The 17,882-nt window shown below is 40.3% G+C and overlaps 1 protein-coding gene and 1 pseudogene across 1 annotated transcript; both read left to right on the plus strand.

Moving 5' to 3' along the window:
- Window positions 1–778: 778 nt before the first annotated feature.
- LOC110042323 (uncharacterized) lies at window positions 779–11,432 on the plus strand. The gene is made up of 10 exons (XM_089276468.1): window positions 779–1,104; window positions 1,580–1,729; window positions 2,914–3,042; window positions 4,954–5,082; window positions 5,597–5,852; window positions 6,544–6,791; window positions 7,288–7,536; window positions 8,082–8,393; window positions 8,985–9,233; window positions 10,491–11,432. Exons 1-10 carry the CDS (start codon window positions 780–782, stop codon window positions 10,826–10,828), a joined length of 2,385 nt encoding a protein of 794 aa, XP_089132594.1. The 5' UTR covers window position 779; the 3' UTR covers window positions 10,829–11,432.
- Window positions 11,433–11,520: 88 nt separating this feature from the next.
- Window positions 11,521–12,530, plus strand: LOC149117889 (uncharacterized; annotated as a pseudogene).
- The last annotated feature ends 5,352 nt before the right edge of the window (window positions 12,531–17,882 follow it).

Consider the following 17,882-nt stretch of genomic DNA (forward strand, 5'->3'; position numbering starts at 1 on the left):
AATAATCAGCTTGTATTAATTTTGCCTCCCTCCCTTCCCTGAGTCAGAGAGGCGCTGGAGATTTTTCAACCCAACACATGCGTTGCAGAAAGTTAATGATAAAAGACTATTGAGTTAATTTAATTTGATTGTGATCGTGCGGACAGTCAGGTAATAGATAAACCCCATGTAAATTTATGTACGATTTTTCACTTTCAATACCATTATCTTTTCTGTGCAGGTGAACATTGCAATTCGGCATGTAATCGCCTCATCTGTTAAACCTCGCGCTTTCAGCTCACCAGTTGTTCGCTACTCACATTTGACCGTCCGAACGCGAGTTTCTTTTCGCGACTTGCAATTGCAGAGTTGTCAGTAAATCAGGAGAGCTTATTGAGATATTTTAGTGCAAGGACCTTTTTAAACTTATCTAAAATTGACTCAACTATAAAAACCAAGAAAACGAAAAGAAAGGATGTAGAAAAGCAATAAAAATAACCATTTAAGGCTGTTGTTTTCCATGGGAAGGGGAAATATATTATATACATTGTATTATAAACGGATTCTCGAAGGTGATTACTCTTGTTGACAAGCTCCAGGGAACGTCTCCACGTGCTACTTTTGTTGGGTAAATTTAAAGTTTCAAAAAATAAGTTTCTTGTAGCGTATTGATTACATGTAGGTTAAAAAAAGAATATGACGCGCTAAATTACCAAATGTGTTCAACTTATCATGGTACACTCACAGTTATTTTACTATTACTTGATTTTAAGGATTGTCTTGTCAGGGAGTCGAGCGAAATGGCTTTTGTCAAAAAGGTATTTTACCTGGCAGCCGTGTTCGGTATGTCGCAACTGTTTTGTAAAGTGGAGACAGAGCAATGTAGCAAACAAAATAAAGAAGCTTCCCAGCTTGGCATGATGTTACAGCGACACATCTTCAAACAGATGACAAAGCCTTCTTATGTTTGTCTTAAGGAGTGTCGCCTTGACTTAAGGTGCCAAAGTTTCAACTACTTTATTTCCAAAGAGTTGTGTGAATTGAACAATCGCACCAAGGAAGCAAGACCTGAAGATTTTGTTGCAGACCCTGACAGATATTACTTTGAACGAGACGTAGGCAGAGGTAACTATTCATAGCTTTATCAAGTTCCTTCCTAACCCAGTTTAGGGATTTTTTTCCGCTTCTCAATTCAGAAAAAGAGGCACAGCATTTTGTTGTTACTGCGAATAGCAAAATTATCATGATAGAAAATATATACAATAACGATCGAAATTATCGGACACTTCGGATGAATGTTGGAAAGTCTTTACATCTTCACAACTTGACATCACCTTCGGAAATAGTCGGAATTCTTCGGGTCATCTTCGGAAATTTTTGTAGGTCTGCAGTTAAACTTTAGAATCTTATGGTTGTCGTGTATAATTTCTGGGAATCCTTGGAGTAAACGGATCAAAATGCAATAATTCTTTTGCCCTCTATGTTTTAAACCGAGCATGAAACGATGTCGATATATAGTTAACATCTTATGATTCAAGAATCACATGGGAGCTTTAGCACACCTTATGAATATCATGGATTAATGATATTTGCTTTCCAGTCCCACTGGGCTCAATCCCTGAACTGCCTGCTGAATCGTGCCATGAAATCAAGGCGAGTGAAGAAGGACAAGCAGTCAGTGGAACCTATTGGTTTTATTCCATTATACCAGACAAGGTTGCACTTGCATACTGTGATATGAAAACCGAAGGTAACTTTACCCTTAAAATTTTCATTTTTGTGTCGCTGTTTTGAAGTGTCCAGTTACCCAGAGCTTTTGCAGAAAAACAAGGACATTATATGTGGCTTTCTGTTTAGGAAAAATGGTCTTGTCAGTTACAAGTTTTTCGTTGGCAGGTGAACCCCCCCCCCCCCCTCCCCCTCAGAGATTTGTGACGTCATATACGTAGATTTCTTTGCAATATTTAACAAAGAGAAATCGTCAATTTACAGCGCTAGAGTCAAGGAAAATTTGATTCCAAGGTTGGCTATTTTCCAATTTTTAGATTTCGTACCTCAAATTATGCCATTAACTTTTGATAAAGATAAACAGTTCTGTTTTTTTTAAAAGCAACAACCTCAGTTTAGATGGTATCTGACATAATGCAGTTCTTTTGAAAGAGCAATACCAGATGCCGATAACGAACTGACTAAAGTTGTACAAGTGTGTCCAGCAACAAATCAAAACCAGAATTCGTAATGGACTTTTGTCGTTAAAACATATCTTGCAGATTTTACAACGCACTAACAGTGCAAAATTGTTGTAGCCACACCTACGAAAATTTACTTCACCTCCTATATGGATGACTCAGAACTCAAACTTTTTGGCAAATGGTGATCGCCTGGTGGAACGAAAAGCGATCGGAAACTGTCGCTTTAAATGCGACAGATATTTTATATGGTTATAAACCAGAATCAAATCTTTTTCAAGCCCTTAACCATTCTGTTATTATTGCAAAATACCACATCTACCTTTCGTGGTTAAACGAAGCCTCTCCCAGCTTTGAAATTTTCAGCTTGTTACTCAATGAAAAGATCCTTTGTGAACGTACAATTGCTTTTAAAAATAGTACACTGACGAAATTCAGAGCAAAATGGACAACACTATGTGCATGAGCTACCCCAAATATCTTTGTCTCAGAGGATGTGGCACTTCCATTTTTTCTACTTCGTCTTTCATTCTTATTTACGTTTTGTTAGTTTTATTCTCTCTCTCTTATTTAGGCTAAACCTTCCAGATGTTCAAACCGTGACGTATTTCCTTTAACTAGGGACATTTGAAGTATTTACCTTAAAAATTAAGTTACTATGAAACTCCAAAACCAGGGGTGTTATCTGATTCTATTCAGTTTAAAACATTAGAAAAGATAACTTTATTTGCTGTCCCATCTCCAGACATGGACGAATGCAATTCCTCAATTTCTGTCTGTCACGTCAGTGCCACGTGTCAGAACACCATTGGTTCTTATCACTGCTTATGCAACAGCACTGGGTTTATTTACCGAAATGGAAAAGGTTGCGTCGGTAAGTATAACATGACTACATGTTAACGTTCACATTAGCCTAGTGCTCTGGAACTCGGCCTTTTTCAAATAAATTAGTAGGAATGATCAAATTCCAAGGGTTAACAGACTCTGTCCTATTTGCGAATCTAAGCAGAATAGGCCACGTTCGATATTTCAATATTCTGACATGGCTGCTAGGCTTTGAGAACAAACTTCTGTATTTGGCGTTGTTTTCTTTGTTTCCGAGTCTCTTTTGGGAATTGAGAGACAAAAGAAACTTAAAAAACTTGCAGTTTTGACCCAAAAACCTCGGATCGATGTTAGAATATTGATATATCGAACGTGGCCCATTGAAGATCAATCTCGCTTTCTTATGTATTGCATTAAATACTCTATTTTCTAATAAATGAATTTTATAGAAAAATAGAAAATATCGTTCGGACTTTTAAACAATTATGTCCGTTACAAGCCATCGGCGAACCTATGACCACTGCAAATCATTATGTTAATATTAAATTAGCAAAATTCGTGTCATCTTGCTTTCATCTAACAATAACAAAAACAATAGTTCATTGACACTCCCCTGATGGGGCTTTTCAGTGACAATAGATATAAGCAATATTCCACTTTCAAATCAAACCGATGAAACTTGATTGCTATATATTAGTTGTTGTCGTTGTTGTTGCTGCTGTTTTTGTTGTTGAACAGTGGTCTCAGAATCTCATATCTTGTGTTGTAACTTATTACTTTACTCGAATTACAGCACTAACTAGCAATCACTCGATTACCAATCGTTTATTGATCTTTGTACTAGTTGTACAAAACAAACTAACTACGCCGCGTCAGAGGGTTTACACTAAGAAAGGGTTATAGCAAAGTGCAACAGGAAAACGAGTGTTAAAGGGTCTTAGCGGAGCTCAAATACGGTATTTTGAGCTATTTTGACTACGTACAAAATCTCAGTATTATAAGGAAATTTTCAAGGTAGAAATTTTTTCAAGGTAGAAACATTAACTCAGAAAAAAATTCCGGGTTCCAGATGGGATTTGAACCCACGACCCTCCGTGATCTAGTCGGATGCTCTAAACACTGAGCTAATGGAGACTCTATGGTGAGCAAGGGTGAAATGTGGGTCTTTGACTGGAACCGCATCGCGCAGTCACACCGCCAAATGATGTCTTGGCGCATATGAACTCGCTAACCGCATCGGGCAGTCACATTAAGGCATATCAAAGATGCAACCAACCACCCTCCAAAGTGAGTATTATAAGGAAATTTTCAAGCTAGAAATTTTTTCAAGGTAGAAACATCAACTCGGAAACATCAACTCCTTTAAATTAAAGAAAACCTCAGTGAAAATGGTAGTTTACTAGGATAGAAAAATACCAAAGAGACGATAATAAATCATAAAGAAACAAGGACGCTTAAGGATGGAGAAGATTAACATGAGTGACAAACGAGAAACTTGAAAAATTTAAGCTACACTTTTCAAGATGCGCAAACTTTCATGATTTCGATTAGAAAGCGAGTGATTAGGAAAGTTAGCAAGAGTCGTCCTAATCTGAGAATCTTCGGCAAACTTCGTGAGAAAACCGTAAAGATTCCGTTAACCCCTTCGGATTATCGTTGAAAATCTTCGTCCACAAGTCACGTATTGCGCTTCTTACCTCTTTGTTTTGCAGATGTTGACGAATGTGCCGAAGGGTCACATGAGTGTGACGTAAATGCTGACTGTAACAATACTGCGGGGTCCTACACATGCTCGTGCAAACCAACATATTTTGGAAACGGAAAACACTGCGCAAGTTTCCGTGAGTTTTACTCTTGTCGTATTTGCAATGATGGTGTAAATTAATAAACGAACCCCTCGTCCACAAAAAGTCTTTGTCCACAAGTCACCTATTGCTCTTCTCACCTCTTTGTTTTGCAGATGCTGACCAATGTGCCGAAGGGTCACATGAGTGTGACATCAATGCCGATTGTAACAATACTGCGGGGTCCTACACATGCTCGTGCAAACCAACATATTTTGGAAATGGAAAATACTGCACAAGATTCCGTGAGTTTTACGCTTGTCATTTTTGCAATGATGGTATAAATTAATTAACAAACTCTTCTGTCCTGGCTTTGTAATCTTGGGATAACTTTTTTTTTTAAGTCGGCCATGCGGGGTTAAGCAAAAGATCAAGATTTATTTTTGTCTCATACAAAAACAAGGCCTTCGAATTCTGGGTGGGTCACATTCGCGGTGGCCTCATGGTTAGTGTGCTCGTTTCCGGATCTAGCGGTCCGGGTTCAAGCCCTGGCCGTGGACATTGTGCTGTGTTCTTGGACAAGACACTTAGCCCTGACAGTGCCTCTCTCCATCCAGGTGTATAAATGGGTACCGGACTAGCATGCCATCAGGGGAGAGTAAAAATATTCCTAGTCGCTTCAGGCTACAGAGAACGGGATAACTCCGACCTTATGGGCCACTTGGCTCGTATGTGGACTTTATCTTTTTTTACCATATTCTGCTAATTTATTTATTTGTTGTTTTATGTATTTGAAGTACTTTTGTCTCTTGTACCCAGGAGGGCTCGGTTCATCCACTATTCTTGGCGACCTCAATCACAAAAATTACACGGAGAAGCTGATTTCCTTTTTGGACCCAGTCCTCCTGAGCTCACAACGTAGCTGGTTTGTGCGGTGTTGGCATGCCAAGACAGACGGCTCGGCTGCATCGATATTCCACAACAACTGTGACGGAAAGGGACCCACCGTGACAATCATTAAGTCCGGCAGCTACATATTTGGTGCATATACCGACGTGTCCTGGCGTAGCAGTAAGTATCTTTTAGACAGTTTTTTAGCTATACGGCCCGGGGTTGGTACACCCAGAACAATTGGGTGGGGGTGTGTGACTCGCTTCTCAAAACCCTGACCCTATTTAAGAGCAAAATCTGCGAATTTTACAGCCTCATTTATGACCTGACCAAAAATTAGATACCCTATTTATGACCTGACAGTTAAATCCATACCCTGTTTCAGACCTGCCTTTTTAAGTCTCATAATTAGTTCCCTAGTTTAGACCAATGTTAAAGGCAATGTTTATTTAAGAAATAGAAAACATGTACCGTGTTTCTATCGAGTTATAGAAAAACGAGTGGAAGTTTGGGAGAACGAGAAATGCTGTGGGATCACGAGTCGCAGGCGAGTATTTCCATAGCTTTTTCGAGTTCTCGCAAACTTTCACGAGTGTTTCTATAACTCGATAGAAACACGAAGAACATGTTTTCTATTTCTTTTAGGAAAACACCGCCACGAAAAAAAGGAAAACAGCTTGTTAACTTTGATTATCAAAATGTAAATTCTCTTTGCTCGCGCCACCATTACGTCAAAAGCTCGTGCTAGTTCTGTGTTTTTTTCGAGTTATAGAACACGATTTTTAACCAATCAGCGCGCGTATTTTCTTAGGACTGTTTTCTAAATGCTTTTATTAGGTAGGATAGCTTCATCTAACAAACATACCCAATTTAAGACCGCAGTATCAAAATCAGGAAAAAGGAATGTATCGTTGTTCCAATTACGGACCCACTTTTGGTTCTAATAGTGGGGAACACGACATCTACATATCGGACAACGCTTTGAGCAACCAAACTTCTCATACCCGATGTGGCTCTACGTACTCCGTCCCCCCCGGATATTCAGCTGGTGACTGCCGGTTTTTCGTTGAGGCCACGGGGGATAAGTTCATTCCCACTGACATTGAAGTGTTCTACGAAATAGGTAATAAATATTAGCAAATAAAGTGGCCTCAACCAATGTTTTCACTACGATAAACGACTGGCTGACGATGCTCGCGCCACGCTGTCATCCAATCAAAAGTGGTCTAAGATCGCGACTCGCTCGCGCGCGTTTTCCCACGTTTCTCCCCAGCTACATGTATTTGGTTCTGGTTTGATTGATAATTCCTCGTGTAACCTGTTTTTCAGGATAAACGCTACAATTTCCTTAAGAAACCTGCCTCTGTCAGTACAATCAATTGCAGTATACTTTATAGAGTAAAACTTTAGATTTTCGACTATGTTGCACAGATTTCCGACTACTTTCTATAAACTTCCAAAATTGTTAGATCTTATTATCATTTCGGAACATTTTCTAAGCATGTCTGCCGTAGTTTGCAAAAAACGTGAGTATGCGTGCTTAGTTACAGAAACAAGAACTTTATACTCAGTGGATTTTCTGTCTCTTCAAAAAAGAACAAATTTTGTTTCATTTTAAGGGGACCTCGGCGCATCTGCCATTCTTGGGAACCTCAGTTACAGCAAATACTTGGGGAAGCTAATTTCGTATTTAGACCCAGTGGTCCCGGATGCATTCCGCAGTGAATTTGTACGGTGCTGGCATGCCAAGACTGACGGCTCGGCTGCTTCCACATTTCACAGTAACTGTGACGGAAAGGGACCCACTGTGACTATCATTAAATCCGGCAGCTACATATTTGGAGGATATACGGATCTGTCTTGGCAAAGTAAGTATTCATGAGACAGTTTCATGAACGGACCTCGTTTCTGAGGCCGTTTAGACCATTGCGAGACCTTGTTATTGTTATTAGTTTTCTTCCACAGCCAGAACAATTCGATGTCATTTATGCAATGAAGACAAGTTCTCGCCTAACACCAATATGATCTTATAATTCTTTCAAGAATTACCAGTTAGATCACGCGAAACGCTTATCAAATCTTCTCGACTTGCACCTTTGTTGCGCTATGATTGCAGTTTTTCTGAATCAATTTTTTTTTTGATAAAAAATAAATCTATCAACGCGATTCCTTTTAGTGTGGTCTTTGTTTTAGTCAGGTTGTTAGACTACGACTAGTCCCTCTTCGCTAAGTCCGTCCTGATCGACGCGAACGAAAACAGCGAGAAAAGAAAATGGCCCCCAGGATTTCGCACTGCCATTTTTTTCTTAGAGGTTCATTTACGGTCAAGCTTGACGGCCTAAGCAAAAGAGGGACTACTATATTCGTAAGCTAGCTGATTGTCAGAATTTTTATACGTCTGTTTTCACTTTAGATTCTGGCGGTTACACTACTGCTAGTAAAGCTTTCATATTCTCGCTCTACAATGTAAAAGGATACAATCCTGTGAAGTTGACTCAGTATCAAAATCAGCAGTATGCAATGAACAAGGAACACAATATCGGCCCCAGCTTTGGTTACGGGCCTGATATCTACATATCGGACAACGCTACGGTCAACCAAAATTCTTCTACCCAGTGTGGCGGAACCTTCTCCTTTCCCCCTGGATATTCAACTGCTGGCTGTGAATTTTTCACCGGGGACAGTCATTTTACTCCAACTGACATCGAAGTGTTTTACGAAATAGGTAACAGATTCATGTTTCTTTGTTGGGTTGATGTAATATTTGCCACAGTTGTTGTTTTTGGATTGAAGTTTGACATAATACATTTAGTCTTGTGAAAAACATATTGCCATGACAACGGATGAACAGAAAACCTCGAAATCTGACCGTTTTGCTACTAAGGAATCGTATTACAAAACTTAGAAGGAGTATGCCCGGCTGAGTTTAGCCTATTTTATTTAGTTTTGCCGAATACTCAGTATGAAACTAAATGTTAGCGAAAACATTAATTCTATGAATCTAAATGGCGAAGTCATAGCTTTATTACAAACAAATACTTCTCCCAGGATTATAATTAAAAGTGGTAATCAAACGAGATTAACTTTGAAAACTGTCCAACCTAACAGTTTTTCAAAAACCCATTTCGCCATCTGTTTAAATCTTCTTCAATTTCTGTTCATCCGTAACTTCTGTTGTATTTGTGGTATTATTGAAATGTTCCCTCACTTTTTTTCAGTTGTTATTTTTGTATTTCATGTAATTTAAAGGTCACTTTCTTATGTCGAGATTTGTTAAAATCAACGCCGCAGTTCACTTCTTGTCTCTCGTACCCAGGCGGTCTCGGTTCATCTGTTATTCTTGGCGACCTCGATCACGAAAAATACTTGATGCAGCTGATAAATTACTTAGACCCAGCTCTCCCGAGTGCATCCCGGAATTACTTTGTGCGGTGCTGGCATGCTGAGACAGACGGCTCGGCTGCTTCCACATTCCACAGCAACTGTGATGGAAAGGGACCCACAGTGACCATTATTAAATTTGGCCAATACATATTTGGTGGATATACCGATACGTCTTGGAAAAGTACGTATATATTTCTAATCATCATTAGATGTATTTTTCTTCCCTTTCATTGGCCGAGAGCCCACCACGTGATCTCTAGAGATAATGATTATGATACTGACGATGACGATGTCGATAACGATGATAATGATAATGATAATAATAGATTTCTATAGTGCCCTTTCTCCACAATTTAAGGGCGCTAATAACATGTCATGTAGCTTGATCGATTAAGAAAATGTAAAACGTTATCGGGACGAAACGAGCTGCGTGAGACTAGCCACGAACAATGTATTATCACAAGTAACTGTCAACTTTATTGTCAGTTATCATTAAAATGTCGAAAAAGCGAAAAATAAACAAAATACCATAAAAAAGGTAAAAATCCAAAAGATCTAGTTTAGAAAGCCCGTTTAAAAAGAGCAAAATATGTGTCAGTGTCAGTGTATTTGCCTGAGCCTTCGGCTTCGGCAAATAATTGATCTGCTCGCCACTGACAAATTATGATAATTTGCTCAACCTTGACTAATAATTTTTGATTATTTTTCTGGTCCTCATGAATAATTGTTCAGACTACTTGTTATTGTATACAGTGAACTCATTAGTATCCGCTTTACAATAATACAGGGTGTCCGCTCTAAACAGGTTCTAAAATATAGTGCAATAATAGTTAATTAAAACCTTTTGTAACACAGTGTCAGATGAAAGACTGCTTATAGTACAATGTCCAGTCAGTCAATTCATCAATCTGGAATAATCTACTTAGCTTTAAAACGACATCGCTGAGTAATGTTAAAGAAGTCTAAGCCAAACTTTTAGTAGTAAAACGCCCTTGAAGAGTCCGCTTGTTAGAGGTTTTTTTGCAACGAAGTGGCTCAATATTGGTGTCCGCGTCCGCTAAATAGAGGTGTCCGCTGAATGCAGGTTTATTTTACAGTAAATATGGGAAGAAAATTTCGGGACTCAAGCAGGTGCCCATGCACTTAATAGAGGGTGTCTGCTTAATATGGGGTCCACTTAATACTGTAGAAAGATCATGCTTTTGATCGATTTTAGTTCGTTCCTTTGTCATTGCTGTTGTGTTAAATATAAACGTTCTCTGCGCATGGTTTGTCAAGTTATCCCCAGTGTCAGTAAGGAAGTCAGGCTAAGGCTCTGTCGTCTACTTCAGTAATCAAATACTTGTTCTTGTTGCTGCCGTTGTTTTTCTGTTCTGAAGCATTTTTGTCCCCTCTTCTTTTGTTTTTAATTGTCACAATTCGCTTGTCGTCATTTCAGGTTCCTGCGCTTACTTATCAGCCAGTAAAGTTTTCCTGTTCTCGCTTTACAACAAAGATGGATATAATCCTGTCAAACTGACTCAGTATGAAAATCATCATCTTGCAATGTATAGCTGCTCCAGCTACGGACCGACTTTTGGTCATCATGCCATCTACATATCGAACAACGCTTTGAGCAACACAGGATCGTATGCCCGTTGCGGCTATACATACTCCGTTCCAACGGGATATTTAGCTGGTAGCTGCGGATTTTTCACTGGTGGTCATCATTTCACTCCTACTGACATTGAAGTGTTTTACGAAATAGGTAACTACAATTATAACATGCTCCTTTAGCAGGAGAGGCTAAAAGATAAGAGGGTTCATATACATTTTTAAGCAATACTGTAGTGATCCCGCCGCGCCATTTAAGGTTATTCACCAGTATTGCATTGCGCATCCCTACTGCGCATAATTTCACGTGTGATTAGTGCGCGCGCATTAAAAAATGGCGGCTTTTTCTTTACAGCTGGACCTCGCCATAGAGGTAAATCGTCATTTTCTCGCAAACGAGTATGGTGACCTATCATTTTTTTTGTTGTTGTTGAGTAATAAATTTCTCTGTGTAAAATAAATATGGACCAATTCTCAGAGTAGAACAAAAAGCAATCGTCGGAAACGTGAATTTAGCAAGCAATCGTGACTACAATCATGGTGCTATTATAAGGATTTACATGGTATAAACAAGGTGCTTTTGCTCCTAAACGAACATGGGGACCCCTCATTTTTATTTCAAAATTTAAGTTCCTATAATATAAACAATCAATAAGCAAAGTTTCACAAAAATCTCAGTGCAGGTTCTATTTCAGTGGAATGACCTTAACTGTGAATGTCACATATAATACAAGCCGAGAAATTTCGGAGATTTGATTGGTTGATAGCATCACTATTTCCGCGTAATAGTGGTATAACAGCAAAAGGTGGATGGTATAACAAGGTTGCCATGACAACACTAAACACAATTACGTTTTGCTTTTGTTTTCAAAAAAATGGCGGCAAGATTCTCGGAAATTTCCTGGGAGGAAATACAAAAGCTCGCCGAAAAGTAGTAAACGAAAATACAGTCAAAACTACTAAGACGTGAATGAATGTTTGGAAGTCGTGGGCAGAAAGCAAGGGTCTAACGACGACATTGTTGTGAAATACGAAGCTAAAGAACTGGACGAATGTCTCTCGTGATTTTTTGCCGAAATTCGTAAAAGCGATGGCTCCGATTATGAGCCGGACAGTCTAACGGTTATGTTAGCTGCCCAAACAAAATGACAACAAAATATCCATAGCGAAGGACCGAGAATTCGTCAACAGCAGACAGGTCCTGGAGGGAAAAGTAAGAGCTCTTCGCGATAAATGCCACGGAAAACGACCAAATACAACAAAAGCACTTACCGTTCAAGATGAAGAGCAGCTATGGAAAAACCGTGTACCTGGCGAACAAACTCCAAAGTCACTCCTTTTTATTCTGTGGTATCTGCTCACCCTTCATTTTGATCTTCTTAGTGAAGAAGAAGAAATACGAAACAGTGGACCGTTTTATCTTACCATTACTGAAAATCCGAAATCCGAAGTGTAGTACAAGAAACAGAGGATGGGTGTCAATAAGATCAACTTCTTCATGAAATTTATGGCCTTGGAAGCGGAATCGGATGTAGACGGAAGAAAGTTAATCAACCATTCGGTACTAAAAGCTCTTGTGAAGAAGCTGAAGGCCTCGAATCAGCCAAGAAGTGCTATCATTGGTGTAACAGGTCACACAAGCGAGCGTTCACTGGCAGTAGACTACGAGGAAGGTGACGAAGCAGAACAGCGACAGATTTCATCCATCATTAGCTCTCCTGTCTGCCAACAGGTTTAAAATTCCTGTCCAGTTCTTTCCAGTTTGCCCATTCAGCACAATCATACAGCGAGTCCAGCCTGCCAAACAGTAGTCCATCACTTTCATAGCTGTCAGACGATGAATTACGGAGCTGATGTTGGTGATTTTCAACAAAGCAGCAACTAAACACTGGGAGAAGGTTACCTGTATCTTATCTTAATTCGTGATTTCGCTTCACCGCTGCCGTGACTGCAAAAACCGTGATTTCAAAATTGCTTTCATTGAACTATTTCCTGTTGTTTGCCTTGAATGGTTTGACTTGGTTTCACAAAAAACTGTCCGGTTTCACGGCGCATGCGTGCCTTGGTTTAAAACATGGTAATCTCGTTCCCAGAGCCCACGTGTCTTTTGGTCAGCGCCTTACCAAAAGACACGTGGGCTCTGGGAACGAGATTTCCATGTTGTAAACCAAGGCACGCATGCGCCGTGAAACCGGGACTCCTAAAATCTTGGAGTCTGAAGATTGATTATTCCAGAGCTCCGTGTTTTGGCGCTGACCAAAAGACACGTGGGCTCTGGGAATGAGATTGGCTTGGGACTAGAGTTGGCCGCGCTATATTTTTGGTAAAATCGATATTACTGCACCATGAAAACGATTAACAGACAAGCTCGAAGTTCTAGGTAAACTTCAACATACTGTTTGAGAGATTGCCGATTTTTATATGACGTCGTTGTATTCTGAAATAAATATTCATAATAACCTCATTGATAAAACTAACATGTACATATGGCGTCTCCATACAAAGTTCTACAAATTTGGGTAAAATATTTCTCGATTAACACAGGTGTGAAGAAACGTTAAGACTTAAATCTTAGCAAGTTTGTATATAAATCAGTCATATTTCATATCTCAGATTCTGGAATGAAATGAAAAATTATTATCTTTATTTTTAATTTGATGGCATAAATTAAGGGAAAACCAGTAGTAAGACTATAGCTGCTTTCACCTTTTGTCTCTCGTATCCAGGCGGCCTCGCAACATCTGCAATTCTCGCCAGCCTCGATCACAGCAAATACTTGGGGAAGCTGTTAACTTACTTAGACCCAGTTCTCCCGAGCGTTTCCCGGAGTTACTTTGTGCGGTGCTGGCATGCCAGGACAGACGGCTCAGATGCGTCCACATTCCACAGCAACTGTGACGGAAAAGGACCCACTGTGACTATTATTAGAGCTGGCCAAAACATATTTGGTGGATATACCGACGTTTCTTGGCACAGTACGTATATATCAGACATTATTATATGGTAGTCTGAATCTATAATAGAGCAGCTCCAGCGCGTCGGGGACGCACGAGCGGAGCCCCATACCTTAGGAAATTTTGTAACCCATCGATCTAACTTTTGGTTGTCACGTGACTGTCCGTACGTCCGTACGCCAAGTCCATACCTTGAAAAATAAGAGCGTGGCACCATTTATACCACAGGTACATATTTAATATTGGACATCCGTGTCATAGCAAGAGAATTGACAGCTGTCAAAATAAGGTATATGTTGACCAGTATTACTGGAGCATATGGTGGGCTCAGGTTTAGATATCATCGAGGTCACGTTTGCACTGCTCTCGATTGGATCGCAGGCCTAAGCCAGGTTATTACTCTGGGGGAGAAGGATGGGGTACGTGCAAAGGCAATATTTTGGCGCGAATTAGCCCCTGGCGCTTTGTTGACTTCTTCCGACATGTTCCTTGTACAATCATCTCTTGGAAAGTGGGTACGTGATTTCTACAACCTTGGAAAAGTGCGGTACGCTTATTGGGTATAGTAAAGTCTGCATACGAGCCAAGTGACCCATCAGGCCGGAGATCATCTCGGTTTCGGTAGCATGAAACAATTAGGAGTATTTCTACTCCTTGCTAGTCCATCACAGGGTTATCCCCAGAAACCCTTAGCATTAAATTCGCAGGCTTCCATTAATACATCTGATTGGAGAGAGGCACTGTGAGGGTAGACTGTCTTGCCTAAGAACACAACACAATGTCCCCGGCCAGGGCTCGGACCCGGACCGCTGGATCCGGGGATGAAAGCACTAAACATGAGGCCACCGCGCTACCCACGCTTATTGTGCATAGTTTGTTAAAATTTAACTGGAAAAAATTATGAAACCACACACTGAACAATAACATACTCGCAATTGATCATTTTTTTGAGTTTCTGATCCAAGAAAAACAAATCCTCTTTCCCCTTTATGGTTAGCACATTATAATCAAAAGGTCCGCTTTTGGGCTTGGCTGAATCTATATATTATAAATCTTATTCCCCTTATCACGCACTATTTTTTCTCCCAAAACACGCGCACCGGGTCAGGGATTTCCAAAACAGTCCCTCGGACGTAGGCCTTCAAAGGGCCCGAATGGAGAAGATATCTTCGATCGATCGTTAGTTTGTGGTAGCTGATTTGTTGAATTAACGTTTGCGGATTGTTTTTCGCGTTATCCCTGTAGATAGTATAAGTGAGCAACTCAGGATAAAAGACTTCACAAAACATCTTTGCCACCCACTTCAGTCCTCCAAACACTTCCAGCTGCTGCAGTTGTGTAAAGCATTTTTATCTTTGCGGCTTCTTCTTGTTTTGATTTTTAACTGTCACAATCCGCTTGTCTTCATTTCAGGTTCTTGCGTTTACTCTACAGCTAACAACGCTTTCATCTTCTCGCTTTACAACAGAGATGGATATAATCCTGTCAAACTGACTAAGTATCGAAATCACGAATATGGAATGTATGGTTGTTACAATTACGGGCCCACTTTTGGTTCTAATATTGGGGAACACGACATCTACATAGCGGGCAACGCTTCGAACAACACAGGATCACATACCAATTGCGGCGGTACATACTCCGTTCCAACGGGTTATTTAGCTGGTGTCTGCGGATTTTTCACTGGTGGCCATCATTTCACCCCTACTGACATCGAAGTGTTCCACGAAATAGGTGATTGAGAATGGACATGCAAACCCTCCTTTAATGCCACAATAATTTGTTTTAGCGCGCTCTTTCCAATAAACATCGCCTTTCGTAAAGCGCGCCCATTACGAAAGTGACTTAACATTGAAGACATAATATAAAGACTAATTAGAAAAGTTAATTATGTAGCCCGGTTTCTCATCTGAGGGTAACCTTGAACGCATTGGCTTGGTCCAAACAATCGAATGGTGTTATGATTATGCTAACCTGTTGCTGTCCATTTAAATGCCTAATCACATTTCCATGTTTATCCGGTACAAAAAGAAAAACAGAAAACTAAAGAAATAAGCGCACCGCCCGTAATAAGAGTCCCCTCTCCAATTAGCACCCTCCCTTGAGCTACCAAAATATAAGATAAAAAGTTCCTGGGTCACAAGATCGAACCATGAGATCTAACCATGAGATGTTTGCTGTTACGTAAACTGATCAATCGTTTAATTTATGAACGAAGTGAAAAGGAACACATCACTGTTTACCTTTCAGTTCAAAATGTTAATTCTTCTTACTGAGAGTCACACAGTCCTTTTAATGTCAATTCTGAGAATTTGGTGATAGATCATGACAGTTTCACTTGAGAACGAGAAATACTGTGGGAACACGAGCCGCAGGTGAGTGTTTCCACGGCTTTTTCGAGTTCTCCCAAACTTTCACGAGTGTTTGTATAACTCGATAGAAACACTGAGAACCTGTTTTCTATTTCTTTTAGAAAACACCGCGGCGAAAAGAGGAAAACAACTTGTTAAATTTAATTATCAAAATGTAAATTCTCTTTGCCCGCGCCATCATTACGTCAACAGCTCGTGCTAGTTCTGTGTTTCCATGGAGTTATAGAAACACGATTTTTAACCAATCAGCGCGCGTATTTTCTTAGTACTGTATTCTAATACTTTGCCCTGTGAGTGGGAAAGATGAACGAAATCCTGCGCTGTGATTGGCTACCCGAGTGGGCAAGATGGCGCTATCTTGCCTGCTCAGGACTACCCGCTGTGTCTCTCGAGAAAAATTTCTCCGAAAGCCATGTAACAAGTCCTTTAGTGGCCAAGCTTGCTCGGTCGAGATGGCTGGACTTTGGCCTCATTCTGTTAACCTCGATCGACTCCGTCTCGGTCCATAAACACGCCAAAAAAAGATCTTGACCAAAATCCAGGCATCTTGACCTCACGTTTGGTCAATAAACCATATAACATACCCATTTTATACTCTTTCCTCTGTCCAGGCCTAAGTGTGTCGGTCATTCTCGGCGGTCTAGATTACAACAACTACTTGGGGAAGTTATTGTCCTTCTTAGACCCAGTCCTCCTGAGCTCAGAGCGTGGTCGATTTGTGCGGTGTTGGCATGCCAAGACAGACGGCTCGGCTGCATCGACATTCCACAGCAACTGTGACGGAAAGGGACCCACCGTGACAATCATTAAATACGGGAGCTACATATTTGGTGCATATACCGACGTGTCCTGGAACAGTAAGTATCATTAGAACTATCGTCTCCACAACTTAAGAGTCTTAAAGCGGCAGTGCCTCCGCTGGTATATCATGTTTCAATAACTGACCGGACGCTTCTTATAAAGGTGGGAAGTAGAGATGGCGCAGTGGCGAGGTGCTCGCCTCCCACCAATGTGGCCCGGGCTTGATTCCGGCCTGGTGCCATATGTGTGTTTAGTTGTTGTTGATTCACGCCTTGCTTCGAGGGTTTTTCTCTGAGTTCTCTGGTTTTCCTTCCTCCACAAAGACCAACATCTTCAAATTCCAATTCGACCAGGATAGAGGACCAGCATAAAAACCAGCAAAGGCTAAGGTGGCTTCCTCTCCAAATTAATTTTGTAATTTAATATCTTGCACTGATGGGACGAAAAAAAAACACTTCAAAACTGGTTAAAGCCAGGACCCAATATTTGTTCTTCTCCTTTGTATAGAGCCACCGGTGTTCCAACTACAGCAGTTGGCCAATCAGATGCGCCCATTTCAAAGGCTTCCAAAAAGACAATGTTGATCAATGATCAGGCTGACGAAGCAAAACGCAGATAATCATATTCCACTAAATCTGAGTTCGGAGAATTTCCCACAGTCCTGTTGTAAACCATCAAAAGCTTCCAGAAAATCGATCTCTTTCTGTTAGTCTCCAGGCTTCTCTCTTGCTTATCAGTCTTGCTTCGACTAAACACCTCTTCGGCTGTAACCCAGAACGTCGCAATCTCATTTCACGCGTTTAAAAGAATTCAGAATCAAGAAGGTATATTAATCCACTTATTATGGGAAGATATTTGTTTACTGTCATTGTTTTTGTTATTTAAATGTTCAAAACGTCAAACGAAAGAATTCTTTGTTTCACCAGCCAATAGTTCTCTGGTTGGCATATTAATAACAATAGGCGTTTGCTACATGACTGAGAAAATTACTTCATGATCATTGTGAGTAGCTGAGAGCAGGCCAATTTTTCGTCAATTCTTAATTTGCACTGCATTTCAAATTAACGAACGCACGCTCGCAATTTTCTCAATCACGTCATAAATGAGTAA

The sequence above is a fragment of the Orbicella faveolata genome, unplaced genomic scaffold (assembly GCF_042242905.1).
Source record: "Orbicella faveolata isolate gen_17 unplaced genomic scaffold, um_ofav_v1 contig_1, whole genome shotgun sequence".
Lineage (NCBI taxonomy): Eukaryota > Metazoa > Cnidaria > Anthozoa > Scleractinia > Merulinidae > Orbicella > Orbicella faveolata.